This window comes from Homalodisca vitripennis, chromosome 2, assembly GCF_021130785.1.
Source record: "Homalodisca vitripennis isolate AUS2020 chromosome 2, UT_GWSS_2.1, whole genome shotgun sequence".
NCBI classification, from domain to species: domain Eukaryota; kingdom Metazoa; phylum Arthropoda; class Insecta; order Hemiptera; family Cicadellidae; genus Homalodisca; species Homalodisca vitripennis.
This window is the reverse complement of record NC_060208.1, coordinates 96,054,350-96,073,399: the sequence shown is the minus strand read 5'-3', so window position 1 is coordinate 96,073,399 and position 19,050 is coordinate 96,054,350. Positions and strand designations below refer to the sequence as shown.

Here is a 19,050-nt window from a genome sequence, read left to right as displayed (position 1 = left end):
CACAAAATATACATAAAAATTTTAGTAATAATGAAATTAGTAGTAATAACAGAAAGGTGGCTCAAAAACATTTTTCACAATCCAAATAACGTCTAAGTTAATAAACTATTAGTCTAAAATGTGTAATATAATATTTAATGTTTTATAAAGAACACACAAAGACAAGTATGCTCATTGTTTTGAACAGAGATTTGTTGAAACCTTTATTTCTACTGTGTTTAATTTCATTAACTATTACAAAAACACACGCGCGAGGAACCGAGTTTTACACAGCTTCCACGTTGAAGAGCCATTCATTACAACGGCTTAAAGCAGCTTACTCCCTCACATTATTCCCGTGTTTGCACATTATAAGCGCTTTGGTGCAGTCTGTAATCTTGAATCCTTCCATGAATATAACCTTTTTATTTTGTACTGTCTACTCATACACCAGGTCAGGTAAAGCGGAAATTTTATTCACGGAAATTCAAATATAGTTTTTCAGGCATGAGAAAGTAAAATTAGAGTGCTTAATTGGGCTAAATTTAGAGGGCCTTGTAAAAACTAAGATAGTTAAACAATATATACTACAATTAAAACCCAGCAATATACAGTTAATTTTAAATTATTGTTAAATTTAAGAACTATGCTTATTCAAATAATATGTTTAGGAGATAAACAAATAAACATGCTAACTGAGATTACTAAAAGACTTCTCCTTCTTGTATATTAGAAGATTGGACTCATATCCACAGCTATGACGGACACATTTGATATGCTGGTCCTTGGCAACGCCGACTAGGTATTCCCTTGATAATTTACACACATATTATTGGGTTGCTTCATCAGCTAGCACAGAGGAGAGTTCATATATAGTTTGCTGTGAGAAATGCATCACTGAAGGTACAAGATACCACACAAAAATTAAATTAAAACTTGAAAAGTGCCGCTGAATGCTGGGTACGATACTAAAAGCTGAAATAAATAAGGGGAGGCTTAGGGCACGAACTGTTGTTTGAGTAAATTAAACGAGTATACGTTTGTGTGAACAGAAAAATATTTAATCAGTAACATAATTTATTCTGAAATATTAGTCCAACAAATCATATGTTGAAATATGGGTCAGATTATACCAAGATTATATCGTAGAGATATAGACAAAGGAAGTCCATTCCTAGGTATGACATCCTAGCGGATATTAACTGCAGACCACAAATACAAGATCTGTCCGTGGCGTGCCTAACACTTTTATGTCAGTAAGAGAGTACAGAGTGGGGAGTGTCAGAATATAACACCACGCGATCTACCTCTGTATCTAAAGCTTTTCTAAGTGAAGGTCGCTGACGCAATAGCCAAGTTTAGTGAATATCACTGTCCTATATCGTTATATTGATGATTAAATATTCTTTACAACACACACACAATCAACCGTTGGTAAATGTTATGATTTCAGTTATATCACAGACAGTCGACATTCTCGTTTCACGATGTGAATACTGTCACAATTATTTTATGTTATTTGCTTGTTAGACCATTGAAATGTACTATATTACTTCCAAAATAGTGCTATTATTCATGCATAATGAACTAAATATATACAATTTGGAAGAGAATCGAAAGACATTTGTATGTTCTGTTGAACTTATTTTGAAATTAACTTAAATCATCTATTAGATAGATATTTCTTACTTGTAGTATTATTTTTATTACCGATTGAAAGTTATGTGTCGTTAGCGTTGCCTTTCAGTTTCAATCCTAATGTATATAGTTTACAAAATTAAGATGTGTCGAACTCTTCTTTCCTCAAAATGGCAATCAAACTTTATCCATCGGACTGGAAGTTCCAACTTTACGCGTGGAAAGTTTAGATTGATTAGAGCTTGATTTAGGAAATAAGGTACATGATGGGGTCTTAAGGTACTTAATTAAAGTCTAATTGCTAATACGGCCAAATGGATACTAAAATGGGTATTCATTATCGTCATTTATTAAAACATTGTATTGTTATTATTAGCATTGTACAAAGTATTTTATAATATCAATTAGTTGTATTCCAGCTTAAAGTTTAAAAAAGGCTCAAATTATATTAATTACTGAAAAGGCAGCTTAATTTTGTTTAAAATATAAACCTCTCAAGTAATTTTTAGAACGAGGTTAGTCTCTAATTTTCTTGTCATACATCGTCCATTATTATTTTACAATTATATTTCGATTAGTATTGTGATTAATCAAAAGATCACACGTATTTGCTACTAAATAATTTGTCTTGCGAGAACTATCAGTGTCATCACGTTGAATTGTATCAACATGATATCTTAGGAGATCATATTACATTTCATTTATAATCAGGGAAGGTACTCAAACACATAATATTTAAGTAGATTATAAAACTGGTCTCCTACAACACCTTTTGGACCATTCAAAATTCAAATTTAAATCCTGTCTATTATGCCATAAACTTATATGATAAAATCGTATACTAAATGTTGTTACGAATATTTAGAATGCATACAAAACATAAATATTCTATATATAATAAGCAAAAAATCAATCTTAAAAATTAAAAGGTTCCTTAACGTTCCATAGTTAATAAAAGTTATTGTTTAAGGGTTTACTGAAAATATTTTCTTCATTTTTCCTAAATTAAAAGAATTTGTAACAAAGTGTTTCGAATTTGAAATTCAAACTTTATATATTTAATGAAAAATCGTTAAAACTTCAAACTTTATTCATAAAGTTTAAATTCTTATAAATGTTATCAAAATATTATGAAAATTCTATTCTTAAGTACAGGAAAAACCATTGCATAGATATGTAGTTTATATTTATCATGTGTAAATAGAGCGTAACAAAACTAATCGTCCTTATAAAGACATTTAAAAGAAAAATTATAATCGAAATTACAAGAAAATCTTTAAAATAAAAGACGATGAATTTAGGTATCTTCAGAAATGAAATTTATAATTATTAAAAACTATATGCCAAATAGATAAAAGAATTGAAGAAATATTAAAGAAATAAAAACGACCTGACTCTCTTTAATATTAAAATTAAAAGATATCACTAAAACATTATCTCATAGATTTTTGATTATTTTTCGCGTATATATAGCCTATTACAAAATTTTGAAACAGACTATTGATTTTTCTAAAAAAAAACTATCTCCAAAGTAAATATATTGTAGACCTTTATACAGTACCGTCTGCAAACGATTTCCTTAAAGAACTCACTTTATCTAATTCAGATGAAATAATTATTAATATTTTTCCACATTTTAAAATCTTAAAGATTAGAAATTTAAAAGCTTTGAAAGATATTAGTAAATAATAAAAATACTAAAGTTAAAATATGTTTGGAATTAAAATATGAAAGACAATTATTAAATAATACACATCAAAACTGGAAACCTGTATTTTCAATCGTTGATGATTTTCTTTTCGAGCCAGTTAAAAATGAGTATTTGCGAAGAAATATTCAACAAAACGCATCTTCTTGATAGAATTTAAAATATCAAACTAGTTTAAGATTAAAATAACGTAATTCTTTAAATAATGGATTAAATATTGAATTACCAAAATATATAAGAAAGAAAACTTGTATTATTTTGAAAATAAAAAGTGATCACTGTTTTATTTATGCAATTATATGTGGGGAGTCCAAACTGTAAAATTTATTTTTTTTCGTTTTTGTGTTTTTTAATGAATATTAATTCCTGGAATCTCCTCTTTACAATGATATATAACACTTAATATGTTGAGGAATGAAAAATATTTAAAAACTTAATTTTATAAAGGCATGTTTCAACAATCATTGACGAAGTTTAGAAAAAAGTACAACATTTATTTATTATAGTAAGTACTGTACTAAATTGTAGTACAAGAGTTTTACACTCTGTTATGTTGGCAATACATTCAATTGGCAGTTGCAGTTCATGTCATCTGCTATTTTCTGTTTCACATCATACACCTGTGATCTGTTTACTGTTTTGTTTTGAATAACCTTTGTGTAAATAACATTGTGTTGTAAATAGTGATCTGTATTTAGTATTTTGTGAATTAATTCTATTGATTATTTGGGACAATGGGAAATAAAAAGAAAGTCGGTACTTGGAGAACTAGTTACAAAAAAAGAACAAATGTAGGTAAGAGCAATGTAGATCGAACACAAACTAGTCCTAAGCCTAACCCTACTTCGCAACCTACAAAGTTATCTAGCTCCAAGCTGAAATTAAATAGCAATTTAGATTATCATAATGTTAAAAATGGGTCTCTTCAGTATGAAATTATTAATGTTAGAAGATTGGAAGAAGCACTAAAAGATAGTGCAGTTTGTAAATTTTGCCATTCAACGTGGACTATCAGTTGGCCTTGCAACTGAGTTTATAATAGTTTGTACAAACTGTGACACAGGAGAAAATAAATTTACAAACTATAATAAAATAATAACTCCTGATGAAGCTAGGCCTATGTATGACCTAAACATTAGGCTAGTGTACGGCTTTCGAGCAATTGGTAAAGGTTATACTGCTGCTAAGATGTTCTGTGGAATTTTTAATCTGCCACCTCCCCTGACTGTATATAAGAGACATGAGAAATTATTTGCGGATGCATGTAGAGTTTTATGTGAGGCATCAATGCAAGATGCAGTTGCTGAAGCAGTAGCCGAGAATGACCCAGGTCCAGATGAACCTGATAGGCCTAAAACAGATTTGTTTGTTGCGGTGGATGGCTCTTGGTAGAGGAGGGGTCATGTATCTCTGAGCGGAATAGTTTCGCATACATCAGTAGATACAGGAAAGGTCCTGCATGTTATTGCCCTTTCTAAGTTTTGTAAGTGTCAATAAGTAATACATATTGACAGCTGTGAAGCCAACTTTTTAGGTACAAGTGGTGCGATGGAACCGGCTGGCGCCGTAGAAATGTTTTCTTGGTCTGAAGTCCAATATGGTGTACGGTATGTTGAATATTTAGGCGACGGAGATTTCGAACGCGTACAAGGCTGTTTGTGCTGCTAAACCATATTCTGTAGATATAACAGATGGAGTACATAGGACATGTACAAAAAAGGATGGGAAACAAGGATATGGAAATTAAAAATTAAAAAATCTGGTTCAAAACTTGCTGGCGGAAAACCACTTAGCGGTAAAAATCGTCTCACTCAAGTAGCTACTAATAAAATTCAGTTATTTTATGATTTAGCTATTAGGAGAATAAATTTTTTTTTTTTAGGGAGAGGGAGGAAAATGCTTTTGCGCACACAGGTGGCCAGCCTGTAGTGTGGGACTCCTACTTACGTAGAATACCCACTTAAAACCTCCTCTACTCTTAGGATTCTAGCCTGGAAACCGCTTATCGCTTTAAACTTCGGGCTAGGCCAAATTTTGGCTTACGCCCAGAGGGCTCGCAACTATGTAGCCGGATCTTGGATCTGTCCCGCGTTGTTCCGGTCCAGATCACCCTTTTTGGCGCGGAGTATACCCTGTGCAAAGCTGGACCAGCAGCACCAGTAGTCCGCGCCCTCCAACATCCGGTCACAGACCGTGTCCACCGAAATCATAACCAAAAGTTTGAGGCGGGGTCTTTCCCAACGCGGGCAGCAGAAGAAAGTGTGTTCAGCGTCGTCGGGAACGCCTGAGCAATAAATACAATCCGGCGAAACGGCCTTGCTCATTCGGTGTAGGTACGACCGGAAATAGCCGTGACCACTCAAAAAACATTGTGAGGTAGTAATCCACCTCTCCATGCCGCCGTTATACCCACGGTCGGCTATTAGGAGAAATACACATAGTGTGCATGCAATGAAACAAGCTGTTTGGGCATCATATTTTCACATAATGTCAACTGATGAAAATCCTTGCCATCAACTTTGCCCGAAGGTGAAGAGTCCTGGTGCAAATACAATAAGTCGATTGAACAGAATACACCATATAAGCATGCTGATTATTTTCATCTACTACCAGAAATTGTTATGCTCGAATTAAAGCCTATATATCAGAGTTTAGCTGATCCAGATCTTTAAAAAAAATTTTGCGAGGCAAATCACAAAACCCTAATGAGTCCCTCAACAATATCATCTGGAATCGAATCCCTAAAAATACATTTGTGACTCTGTGAACTCTACAGTTTGGTACATTTGAAGCTGTGCTGTCATTTAATAATGGTTGTATTAGCAAATGTAAAATATTGGAACATTTGGGACTTGAAATTGGACATCACACATTACATGCAATGAGACGCTGTGATTTAGAGCGAATACGAAAGGCGGAAAAAGCAGCATCAGACCTATAAAAAAAATTAGGCAGAAAAGAAGAATGAATAAAAGAAGACTAGAAGATCTATATGAAGAAGGAGAAGACCCTGACAATCCTTCATATGGGGCAGGAGAACATTAATGGTAAGTTAGTACTCATTTTTGTCCATCCGTAGCTTATTTTTGCGATTTCCTAAAAATTGATATTTTACCCTTATTTTCACGGATTACTCAATAATTTTAAAAGATAATGTAACCAAATTTTTACAGCATGTTCTTGGGCACCTAATTAAGTTGCTTACATGAGGTTTTTGTTGATATGTTTACAATATCAGTTCTTTTTTATTTTAATTAACTTTTTATTTTGATTTTTTAATAGTACATTAGAAAAAAATTATCATAATATTATTCTTAAGGATAACTAAAATTCCCTGTGTAAGGAACTAGCTAAAAAACCCCACTCTTCAAAATAAAAAAAATTATTGCTCTGGAGTTAATAGGTTTTTTGCAATTGGTGGTAGAGTTAACATTACGGTTATATGGCATCCGGACTCCCCTTAATGCATTTTGACGTGACAACGTCTTAAATTAGGTTGCGGCTCGGAGTCACTCATGAAAAAGTGGAACGCCCGGTAACGTTACGATGCCCGTCCAGTGGGTCCGCCGCACGGGATCCGCACGGGATATAGCAGATAACTGTGGGTCCGCCGCACGGGATAAAGCAGATAACTATGTTTATTCGTGAAAATGTGGAGTGCTTAGATTCGTCATTTACAACAACTACAACAATAAAGGTAAATAATTGTACACTGATATTTCATTATCGTAAACTATGATTGATTGATTAATTGTTAGATTGACACAAAAGTTGAGAAACTGAGTTTATAGGTTATGTCATACTATTGACAAATGTTGATAGTGTTAAGTAAATTATTAGTTTAAATCACTCTGCAATCAATCGTAATTCAGTCGATTGAGAAGAAACAGCGCGTATTGCTAGTCAAACATTTAAAATAACAAATTATAACCTCTAACCTGTCATAACAGTGCGACCAAACAAACGAACTAAACCGACCAATCACCACGCGCGGAGTTAGAATTTAACTGTGTTTAGCAAGAATTTCAAATTCCAATTTTAGTAAATGTTTTATTCAACTTTACCATTTACAATAACAAATTTTAATTAATTTCAAATTATGTACAATGTTTTAGTAAACAAAATATATTTCTATAGTTAAAATTTGTGCAATTCTTATTTTCATTCAATTCCTTGTTCCTATTGTGCAATTTAATAATATTCATATCAATAAATATTCTACCGAGAAAAAGACGTTGTCACGTAAAATCTTCGCCCGTAAAACCGACTTTACAGGCAACCATAATTTTTTTTTTTGTTCGTTTAAGGATGGCTCTTTCCGAAGCTGGAAATATCCAGGTTTATATAACTTATTTCGCTCCTACACGTAGAATGAGCTCTCACCATTTCTGCATATCTTCTGGAATCACCCTGAACTATTGTTACTTATAGAAAAAGTAATTTTCAAACTTTTTATTGGGATTTTTTCAATAACAACATAGGTATGTGCGCTCAATGTGTTATTGAGTTTATTAGCGAAATATAAAAAATATAAGAATAAAAAAGTTTTTCATCTAACTTTCCTTAACGAAAACAATTATAAAATACATGGTGTTCTATAAAGAAAAACAAAGTTAGCCAGTTTTTATAGCTATAGTGTAATATTTTCAAAAAATAATATGTAATTATTTTCAAATGTCTTCAAAAACAACGATAGGATATCCATTTAAAAAGCCACCCTGTATAGAGTACACAATAAAACGTAACGCGAACTTTCTATCTATCTATAGTCATTTCATTTAGCATTGATCAGTAATGCTCACAGATTCACAAGCTAAACATTTCAGTTACATCCCCCTCCCCCACAAACCAGCAGGACAATCACACTAGCTGCTCACAATATGTTATAAAAAATATCATTTACGTAGTGCGGTAGCCGTCCAGCTGTCCAGCAATATAACGTCCGATGTACAAATATAAATATTTAAATTTGGATGGCTGAACCCTACAACTATGTCATACATCAAAGAAATAAAACTGGTAAAATACCACAATCTATTTTTATTGTGCAACGTACATATGTGTGCCTTTTATAGTAGTTGAAAATGAAACACTGCACAGCTTGTTATAATTTTGTTATAATATACATAATATATTAAGCTGTGTTAGATTTTATAATGCATAGATATAACATACTGATAATAGACATTTTTGTGTTTTTTTTACTGGCGTTAAACAGCCCAACGATTGAACTATTATCAACATTTATCACTTCAAGTTGTAATATCATTAGCTCAATTAAATGTTTCGGGCTCATTGTGGAGAACAGTAATCAGTCAACAGATGTTTAGCTGGTGGTTATGGTGTCTAATACCCAATAGATCAGTACTTATTTATTTATACTGATTTTCATAGAGGTAACAATAAGTTTTATTTCCCTAATCTTCGACTAATCAAATGAGAAATCTTTTGCTTAAATGTGACCCAATTACTATTCGTTGCACTTTGGTCCATTTCAGTTAATTGGTTCCATTAAAGTGGAGTGCAGTAGTATGTGGAAACAATGTTAATTGCTTTTACCTTTATACATTTTTCAATTACAACGTAGAATTATGAAGTTTATTTTATTATTAAAATATACTCATTACGTCTGAGGATTTTTAAAGGCTTACATCATTGAGTCGTATCACGTTTTGGGCTCTCTCAGAAAGGAATAAATTTACTATATGGTACTAAATTGGAAACTTTTATAGTCAACGTCGTAAAAACAAGTTATAATCTGGAAACATTATTACATGTAACTAATAAATATATATGCAATACTTCAAAATTAGTTTCCACTGGTAGAAGCTTCGACTGACATAAAGAATCCTCTTATCTCAACGAAAGGAGTTAACTGCTTCACTAAGTCACATGTAATGTTTTCCCGAGAACCGTATCCTTGCCTCTTGTATTCTGCAACATACTACAATTTAAAAATGTCTTCACGTTCGTTACAATATATCATTTCTAATATTATAGGGCTATGGCTTCATGACAAATGTAAAGATTACGAATTTCTTAAACATCACATTTAGTATTACTAGCAACCTGTGGAAATGTATCTTTCTCCAGATAATAGAACATTTCTCAAGATATTGAAAGTATAGTTGCGTACTCTAACCAAAAACGTAACTTAATCTCGATAACAAAAAACAAATTGAGCACTTAATCATTATTTATTAAATAGTAGAATTTTTAATTAAATGTATAAGAAAAACAAACATGAACGTGAAATATTTAATCTTAACCCTATAGAAGTACCCTTATCACACATTTACTGAAAGATTATCTAACATATAAGCTTTATGAAGTTGGAACTGCCCTACATTACAATAGGAATATCACAGTTCTTAATTTTTAAAAAAATTGTTTTAATTTTTTAGTGTACTCAATAAATACGGTTTAAGATATATTAATTTTCTCCTGAGTGATAAGCCTCAATAGAGTTCATCCACATTCAATGGTTGGACAACCTCTGACGTAGAACTTTTACTTGTTTATGTAGAAATGAAGTTTTATACAAAATTTAATATTTCTTGCCACACTTTATAATCACATATGTGCTTACTATGTTAGGTTTTATAGCATTACTTAAACATTTAAATTCTAGTGAGAGAGTTAGGGGACTGCAATGCAAGTAAACGCGAAGAGGAAATCTTATCACCTACTTTTAACATTGATTTTCCACTCCATCCAAATGAACCACCCATAGGAGGTAAAATATTATTGCAACCTCTGGAATATTAACATTATGTTTCAATTCCTGATAACGTAGATAGATGAAATTTTGACACACATGTGTATTACGCCATAAAACATACCGATATTGGTATTATACTAGACCGAAAAAGGATTAAATTGGCCAAAAGATACACAAGTATTTGACCAAAGTACATAAGATTTGTCAAATTATACTGCAAATATACTTCCTTGCTCCAACAGCAAATCAAACGCTAATACGGTGGCGAAAATATCTTATACCGTAAGTAGGATACAATGAGCGGAGTAGTTGTAACGATACAAAATATTGTGGTCAAATAAAATGATATACTGTGGCTTCTAGTTTGATGATGCAAGTGCAGTCGAAGTACATTTAGTTTAGTGAATCGTCATCGAAAGAAAACCATCGCAGGAGCCACCTGTCGCGTCTTCTCGTCCTGGTAGTCTCTCTCGCATCAGTGTCGGCTGGATACGAAAAATAAACGGCACAACTTATTCTGCTTCGGCGTGTTAATTCAGTTATTTCTTCTGGCTGCTTTGTTGGAGTTTCGAGTGAGTAGGCGGCTAGAGACGGTCGGTAGTTCGGTTGTTTTATTGGACGCTGCTCTTGCTGTTTCACGAGTGAAGTATGTGGGAGGGCTTACTCTGTATGTAGGTATACAAAAAACTTTCCTTTCCTTTCTTAACGATGGTTAAAAAATTATTAACGCTTAACCGAAGTCGGTGGTACTCTTATGTCTTATGTCGGTGGTATTCTTAGCGTATTTTCTTTAACATTTTCTGAAACACTTCGCTAAGCTTTCCATGGTTACTCTAGAAGTAAATTACAGATTTATTCCATCCCACCTAGAGCTACATTGAATAGTCACTGTTTAGAAGAATATAATTTTCAGAAAAACGTATACATATACTATCTTGATCTGAACAAAACGTCAAATGCTACAACGACACCTGAATACCTTAGACAGAAACTATATTATTTCAAACCGTACTAGATGCATTTGGCCCAAGAATACTTTTCAGACATTTATATATATATATATTAAAGCAACAATGCAAACGCTATTACAGCACTGGAATCGGCATATACTGGCTGGAAATACAGTCTTTTGGACCATAGTACACTTTTCAGAGCAATTTTCTTCATTGGCACTATGGTTTCTAAGTTACCTTAATTTTTAAGAATGCAACTATATGCGTTTAGACGTCTAAACAACATCTGACCGGAAGTAAATTACAATGACATGAATTAGTCAATTTTGGCCAAAGCAGTCCATTAAGACCAGGATATTATTTATTATCTTAATTGAGGCAACAATGAAAATGCTACGAGCGAATAGAGAATAACGTAAACGAGAAAAAAGATTACACTGGCCGAAAGTTAACCTTTCTTTGACTGAAGTAGGCTACTTAGACAAATATTTACTTATATTTTTTAATCATGGCAATTAGGGAGTCTCTACTATGATGTCTAAGGTATAATTTAATCGAACTCAAAATAGACTTACTTTTTCACACGATTACTCTCAAATAAGTATCAATAGAAATGGGGTTAACTTTCCCTTTAATAATGAACAGTGAACACAGCATATATACCAAAAATGTGTCTACTTCCGAATCAAAATTATTATAGAGTTCCATTTTATTAAATCACAAGTTCTTCATCAAAGATTTACTACGACCGGATCAATACGCACCCACTCCGCCGTAAACTGCTGCAATTGTTACTGAAATTGTTAGAGGTAATACTTCAAACATTATGGAATATTGCAGTGAAATTTGTTTATTTCATAGATACTCATAACACTGTTCTTTACACTTAAATCCCAATCATCTTGAAGTTGAACAGGAGACGAGAATATCTTCCAGAGACCATCACTTATTTTCAAGAGTGTTTGTTAAGCCAGTTAATAAGGGCACGCCTATGACATATATCTACCATTCAAAATGATATCGCGTATAATGCCCCGGATACTTGCCAGTTATATAATGGCCAAGAAAATGAGGTAAATATATTATTAACGGACGCGTCGTGTTGTTCTACTTCAATAGGTAGACTATATATAATTCAAATCAAATTTTATTTTGTAAAATAATTATTTTCTTTATAATCAACGTGGTAAAAATGCTATATAATGTGTGTGTGCTAAAACCAACGAATCCACTACTTCGAAGTATATATGTGACTTATTATACCATTTTAGGTGGAGTATTTAAACCATTAAGTATAAAACTATATTCGACCCCACTTGAAAAGTAATAAACTTTTCGAGGGTATTAAAATATGCTTCCAATATGTAAGCCTAGATTCTACGAAATTCATGGCTCTAGGGCGAATCTATTTAAGGGTGACATATTTCAAGAATTTATATCTTATTTTTGAATATTGAGTTTAGCTTCATTTTACCTCCAAGTTGGTGCAGCGAATGGAATCTGACGCTGTCACAGACTTGACGCCTGTACTAAAAAATATATACCATGTCTAAAAAATACACTCAATTGAGGACTTAATGAGACAATGAGAATACCTCTTCCCCTAAATTGCACTATATTTCTTTAGATTTTGTTTTGAGCTTCTTCGTCGCCGAATGTTTTAAAGTCTCTTCAGACAAACGTGATACCAGATTCCAGGAGTCATCTGTGACAGCATCAGATTCCAGACGTTAGTTGCACTGAGGAAGGTGAACTGGAGTTAACGCACATAGAATAAACCCTCCATACCATAATTACGCTATTGATTTTATATTTACATCTTTATTAATATTCACGTAAAAATTCTGTTTTTACACCATACATCGTAAAACGTATGTATTCGAGTTTTTGCGAATATTATTAACATATACTGCAAGAATAAAACACTTCAGTCAAAAACCTTTTCTTGTAAAATTAAGTATGATTATTAAGTAGCTAACCACGGCCTTCTTGAGATACTGGTTGTCCATCTGTCCGTCCGAGAGTCTGCCCCTTTATACATCCGTCTGTATATGTGTCTTCGAAGAATGGTACTAGAGTCTTGAAACTTAATGGCTCAAGAAATTACGCTGCTGATTTTGGGGTTGCAAGGATAACGGACATTTCGTCTGTCTGTCTGATTGTCCATTTGGTCGTCTGTGCGATATCGTAGTAGTAAGATCATAAAACCTGGAATCCGAGTGCCTAGGTTTCTATTGGCCCAAGGAAGAACGTTACTGACGGTCAAAGGCATGTCTATGCGTCTGTGCGGTTACTCATGATAGATACGTCTTAGAGACTTTAAACCTGGCATATAAGTTATTTTTGGCCTAAGGAATAGCTCTGTTTATTTTAGCACCAAAAGACAATCTTCTATCTGTCTGTCTATTCCTCTTTCATTACGTTCTGTTGCCTCCATTAGTACTCCGTTGCATTATACTACATTCATGTCGTCATAGTTTACATTATACAAAAATTTAATGTTATCATATTATTATCAGTTAAAAACCGTCAGAACTTAAGTAGCGGAAGGCCATTAAAAATATGTAACAATTAATAATATGATATGCGTACCTTAGTGTATTTTCTTAATTCATCTAATTATAAATAGGCTCATTAATTGGTTTCTTCTAATGTTCCATATAAAGTATAATATTATTGTTTACTAAAGCTCAGTTCGTGTTACAGTTCTTCCTAATATACACTGTAACATTAAGAATATGTACATTAAAGAATATGTACAGTAGTACGTTAAAAAGAGCGTATTTACTATAAGATATTTGTACCTGTCTAAACTAAAACGTAGGTTTCAATACTCCACATACAAATATTTACTATACAACATCACACACGTTTGTGTGATGACATGTGACAATCTAAACATATAAACATTTCTGAATAGGAAAAGAAGCGCGAGATTCAATTGAAATGTTGTCTTCCCTTTCTGACAGGTAGAATAAGTGTCTCAAAACAACACTGGGTTGAAAACATTTGTATATTGTTGCATCGTTTCCTGAATTGAAATTCTTCTGTATCATTACTTTTAAATCATTGCAAACATCTATGTAGTTTTAATGTACCATTTTTGCTTTAATATGTATTACTGCTTTATATGACATATTTGTAAATATGAAGAATGCTTTATCTAAGTCGTCTCATGTCATATAAGAGTGACTAAGTATATTCTTTTGGCTTGCTATGGAAGTATGTTTTGAACGTATGTTAGTGAAAGTATGAAAGTATGTTAATCTCTTGGAGCCAAACAATAACACAATCGATTTCAATAATATTATTAGAAGTTTTGACTTAATCACCACAATTAATGAGGCCACGAGAGAAACTGAACACTCAGCTACATGCATTGATAATTTTATCACCAGCCTGGAAAACTGCAACTGTACAGTTATTGAACCTTTTATATCTGATCATCATGGAATTGTTTTAAAATTTGATATAAAACCATAAAAAAAATCAGAAGATTAAAAAGACTATTAGAAAGCTAAATCAAAACAATTTAATGGAATTAAAGGCTAGACTCAAAGGTGAAAGTTGGACTGATTTTGACAGAGAGACAGATGTAAACCAAAAATATGAATCATTCATTGAGACATTTTTGTATCACTATAACATATCATGGCCCAGTAAAAGAAGTCTATGAAAGAGAAACTAAACAAATTAAGTTGCAATGCAATCAGATTGAGGAATCTGATAACAAACCAAAAGAGTCATGGAATATAGTAAATGGTATAAGAGGAAAAAGCAAAACAAATTCTGAAAACATGTGCATCATAAATCAAAATAAACAAATATACAATCCAATTCAAATATGTGAGCACTTTAATAAATTTTTTATCAACATTGCAAATGAAATTAAAGGTGATCTACAAGTCAATCATGATGTACATGTTCATGCCCAAGTAGAAAAACAACCTCACACTTGACAGTTTTAAAACAATTGATGAAAAAACTATAAAACAACTCTTTGTCAACTTCAGTCCTAAGACTTCCTCTGGAGTTGATGGCCTCTGTATGAAGGCACTCAAATTCTGTCAGGAAGAAATTACTCGACCACTGGTGGATCTTGTAAACACATCAATTAGTAGCTGCACCTTCCCAAACGCCTGCAAGATTGCCAAGGTCAAGCCTCTTTTTAAGAAGGGGGATGTTATGGATGTGTGTAATTATCGTCCAATATCGCTCCTACCAGTGGTCTCAAAATTCATTGAAAAAACCATCTGTAACCAGCTGATTGACTACCTTGACACAAATAAGCTTCTGGTGAAGAGACAGTATGGTTTCCGAAAATCAAAATCAACCAAATTGGCTCTTATTGACTTTGTGAATTGTGTCATTGGGGCAATGGAGGCTGGTGAGACTGTAATGGCTTGTTTTGCAGATCTCTCAAAGGCCTTTGATTGTGTCAATGCTGAAATTCTTATTGGCAAACTTTCGGCCCTGGGCGTTCAAAGTTATGCCAGAGATTGGCTTGCCTCATACCTGTCAAACAGGTATCAGGTAGTTGAAATTATGCACAAAACAAAATCCAAAATCAAAACCTTTCAGTCTAAGCCAGAATTGATCCTAAATGGAGTTCCACAGGGGTCAATTTTAGGTCCCCTTCTTTTTTTGATCTACATAAATGACATCACAAATCAAATTCCAAAAGAAAACCTTTAAATTTTTGCAGATGATACCACTCTTGTGACCAAAAGTAGGGATTGTGAAATTATTGAATTAGAATTATTTCACAAAACAAATGTACTAGCCCAATTTTTTTCAAAAAACAGTCTTAAAATGAACCCCGAAAAAACAAAATGCATTTGCATCCAAACCAAACAAATGAAAATTTCTAAAAACTTTTGGACTCCATCCTTGTTCATTGGTGACACTGAAGTGGATATCTCAGAGTCATCTGAGCTGCTAGGAGTGGTGTTGGACGATGTTATGGAGATCAGCATGTCTAGAGATCGCACAGTTAAAGAGCGAAATCATCTTCAGAAACTCAGAGCAGACCTTGAAGCGAGGAGGAATGCTGGCGAGAATGACCTGACTATAAGGTACATTAATGGAGTTCCCTCTATTTCCAAGTTGAAATCAAAAAACGCTTAGACTCCAACGGTCAAAAGAAAATCAGTGTGTTTTTTCAAAACGTCAATGGACTGAGATCTAAACTTGTAACCCTGCGCCAATCTCTTAGCCATTCCGTATATGATGTGATTGTATTGGTGGAGACCAACCTTACAGGGGATATAAGTAATGTTGAACTTGGTTCCTTCAATTACAGGGTGTATAGATGTGATAGGACCTCTCTATCGAGCCAGAAAACCAGTGGTAGTGGGGTGATTGTGGCAATGCGGGACCGGTTTGATTCCTGGGAACTCTCTCAGTCTTCTCTTAACATTGAATGTGTCTTTGCAGCCATGAAGCTAAAGAATTCTATTCTTGTCCTTGGTGGTGTATATCTGCCTCCTAATCAGAACTCTACCCAATACATGGAATTTGCATCTATTCTGGAGGAACTGTCAATTACCGTTCAAGACATACACCCATTATTGATTATTGGAGATTTTAACTTGCCGAACGTGGACTGGTCCAGTCTCTTTACCCACCTCAACACATCAGCCCAACGTATTTATGATGTTATGAATTTCCTTGATCTTAAGCAGTACAATAATATCTACAATGATCGAGGTGTCCTTCTGGATTTGGTCTTTTCTTCTGTGAACTTGCGAGTCCTGAATGCCTCAGACCCTCTTCTTCCTGTGGAATGTCACCATCCTGCGCTGGAAATGGACCTGGATATTAATACTTCAGAAAACCTCTTCTATAGTGCATTTGTTCCCAATCTAAGGAAATGTGATCTAGCCCATGTGTTTGACTGGGTTCAGCGTCTGAACTATCCTGTGTTCGATAACAGTGTTCCTGTCGAAGACTTATTTTCAGAATTTTGTTTCCAACTTAGCTGCAATATCAGGAGCGCATGTCCATCTAAATACGTTGGTAAACGAGCCTTTCCTGTTTGGTTCTCCCCCTGAACTAAAAGCTGTGATCATCAGGAAGAAGATACTTCATAGGCGCTACAAACAAACTCTTGATAACCGTCTTTATTATCAATTCTGTGGTGTTCGTGCAGCATGTAGTAGACTAACGAAGGAATGCTACTCAACATATATCCAGTCCATTGACTCATCTCTGAAGAGTAACGTTCGAGTCTTCTGGAGTTTTGTCAATTCTTCCAAGAGGACTCCATCACTTCCTTCTCGATTGCAGCTCGATCATGAATTTGCTGAAAATCCTCAAGACATCTCTAACATGTTCGCCAAGTTTTTTTCCTCTGTGTACAAGGCTCCATCTTCATCTCCACCTATATATGACCTCAAGGCATGTACCACTCTCTCTTCCTGCTGTGTAACCTGTGCTGAGGTGGAGGGTGTACTGAATTCGCTTGATGTGAACAAGGGAGCTGGCCCTGACGACATCTCTCCATTGATTATGAAATTCTGCAGTAGCGTTTTATCTCCTCACCTTACCTTATACTTCAACATGCTCATGGCTGCCGGAATCTTTCCCTCTAATCTCAAATTGGGTTATATAGTACCTATCTTCAAGTCTGGTTCTCCCGCTGACGTCAAGAATTATCGCCCGGTAGTTATTCAGTCATCAATTGCCAAGATCTTTGAATCCCTGGTTCTGAAGAGGTTGTCATTCCATCTGAAGGGTGTTATCTGTGCTGAACAACATGGCTTTATGAAAGGACGCTCGACTACTACTAATCTACTAACCTTCCAAGATCACATTCTTACTGCCTTCTCAGAATCTCATCAGGTGGACTCCACATACACAGACTTCTCTAAAGCTTTCGATCGTGTAAGCCATGAACACCTGGTGGCCAAGCTTGAAGCTATTGGACTCAGTGGAAGCCTCTTGATGTGGTTGAAGAGCTACCTTCGGGATCGTTCTCTTCGGGTTCGGGTTGCTGGCTGTTTGTCGAAGCCTTTCTCTGCTATATCAGGTGTGCCTCAGGGATCGCTGTTGGGCCCTGTTCTCTTCTCAATATTTATAAATGACTTAGTCCAGTACAACCCAAGGATCAAAAGTTTTACTCTTCGCCGATGATGCTAAATTTCTTCAGAACAATAAAAACCCTCAACGATTGCCAGGCTTTACAGAACAGTATTGATCTGTTGATGAAGTGGTGTTATGATAATGACATGTCATTAAATATTTCCAAATGCTCTGTGATATCTTTCTCCAGGTCTAGCACACCTATCATGTTCCCTTACACACTTGAAGATCAACCCCTCTCGCGTTCTCTGATGATAAGGGACCTTGGAGTCATGCTTTCTCCTAATTTAAACCCTCAAGAACATATCAACTATATTTGTAAGAGAGCTAATTCTGCCCTATACTTCGTCATACGGAACAGCCGCAACATGTTCTCTATTCATGCTCTACGGATCCTTTACATCCATCTGGTGAGACCCTTACTGGAATATTCTTCACCTGTTTGGAGCCCTTACTTGATTGGCCAGATTGATGGACTTGAGAACGTTCAAACCCGTTTCGTCGTCCGTTTTGTTGGTGTGCTGCTAGGCTTCGACTACCGCACTGCTCCAGTTCATGATCTGCGACTTCAGTTAAACTTGATGCCACTTCACACAAGACGAATAATCAATGACCTACTGTTCCTGAGGAAGCTGATTAACTCGAACATTGATGCCCCTGATCTACTTGTCAAGCTGGACTTCCGCACTTCTCGACACCTGCGCCACACCTATCCTTTCGCTAGACGTCAGTATTCGACCCAGTACTTGTTCCACAGCACCTTTCCTCGCCTCCAGCTGCTGGCCAACAGCATGCCGGACGACATTGATCTGTTTTGTACAGGTGAGGAGGCCTTCAAAAAGAAGTTGTTGGACTGGAGGGCGCTGCATTGAATCTGTATTCGGCAATCAAAACTGTAGTTATTAGTATAACATATGGTGCATGTTCATTAGTTTTTTTTTCCTAATTCTATTTACTTATCATGATCC

At 34.5% G+C, this 19,050-nt stretch overlaps 1 protein-coding gene across 1 annotated transcript; it reads left to right on the top strand.

The window, feature by feature from the left end:
- The first annotated feature begins 4,612 nt into the window (after positions 1–4,612).
- On the top strand, positions 4,613–18,133 carry LOC124355732. Its single transcript, XM_046806889.1, has 5 exons — positions 4,613–4,713; positions 15,013–15,386; positions 15,924–16,074; positions 16,302–17,017; positions 17,151–18,133. The coding sequence occupies exons 1-5, from the start codon at positions 4,613–4,615 to the stop codon at positions 18,131–18,133; spliced, it is 2,325 nt and encodes a 774-aa protein (XP_046662845.1).
- Positions 18,134–19,050: the final 917 nt, after the last annotated feature.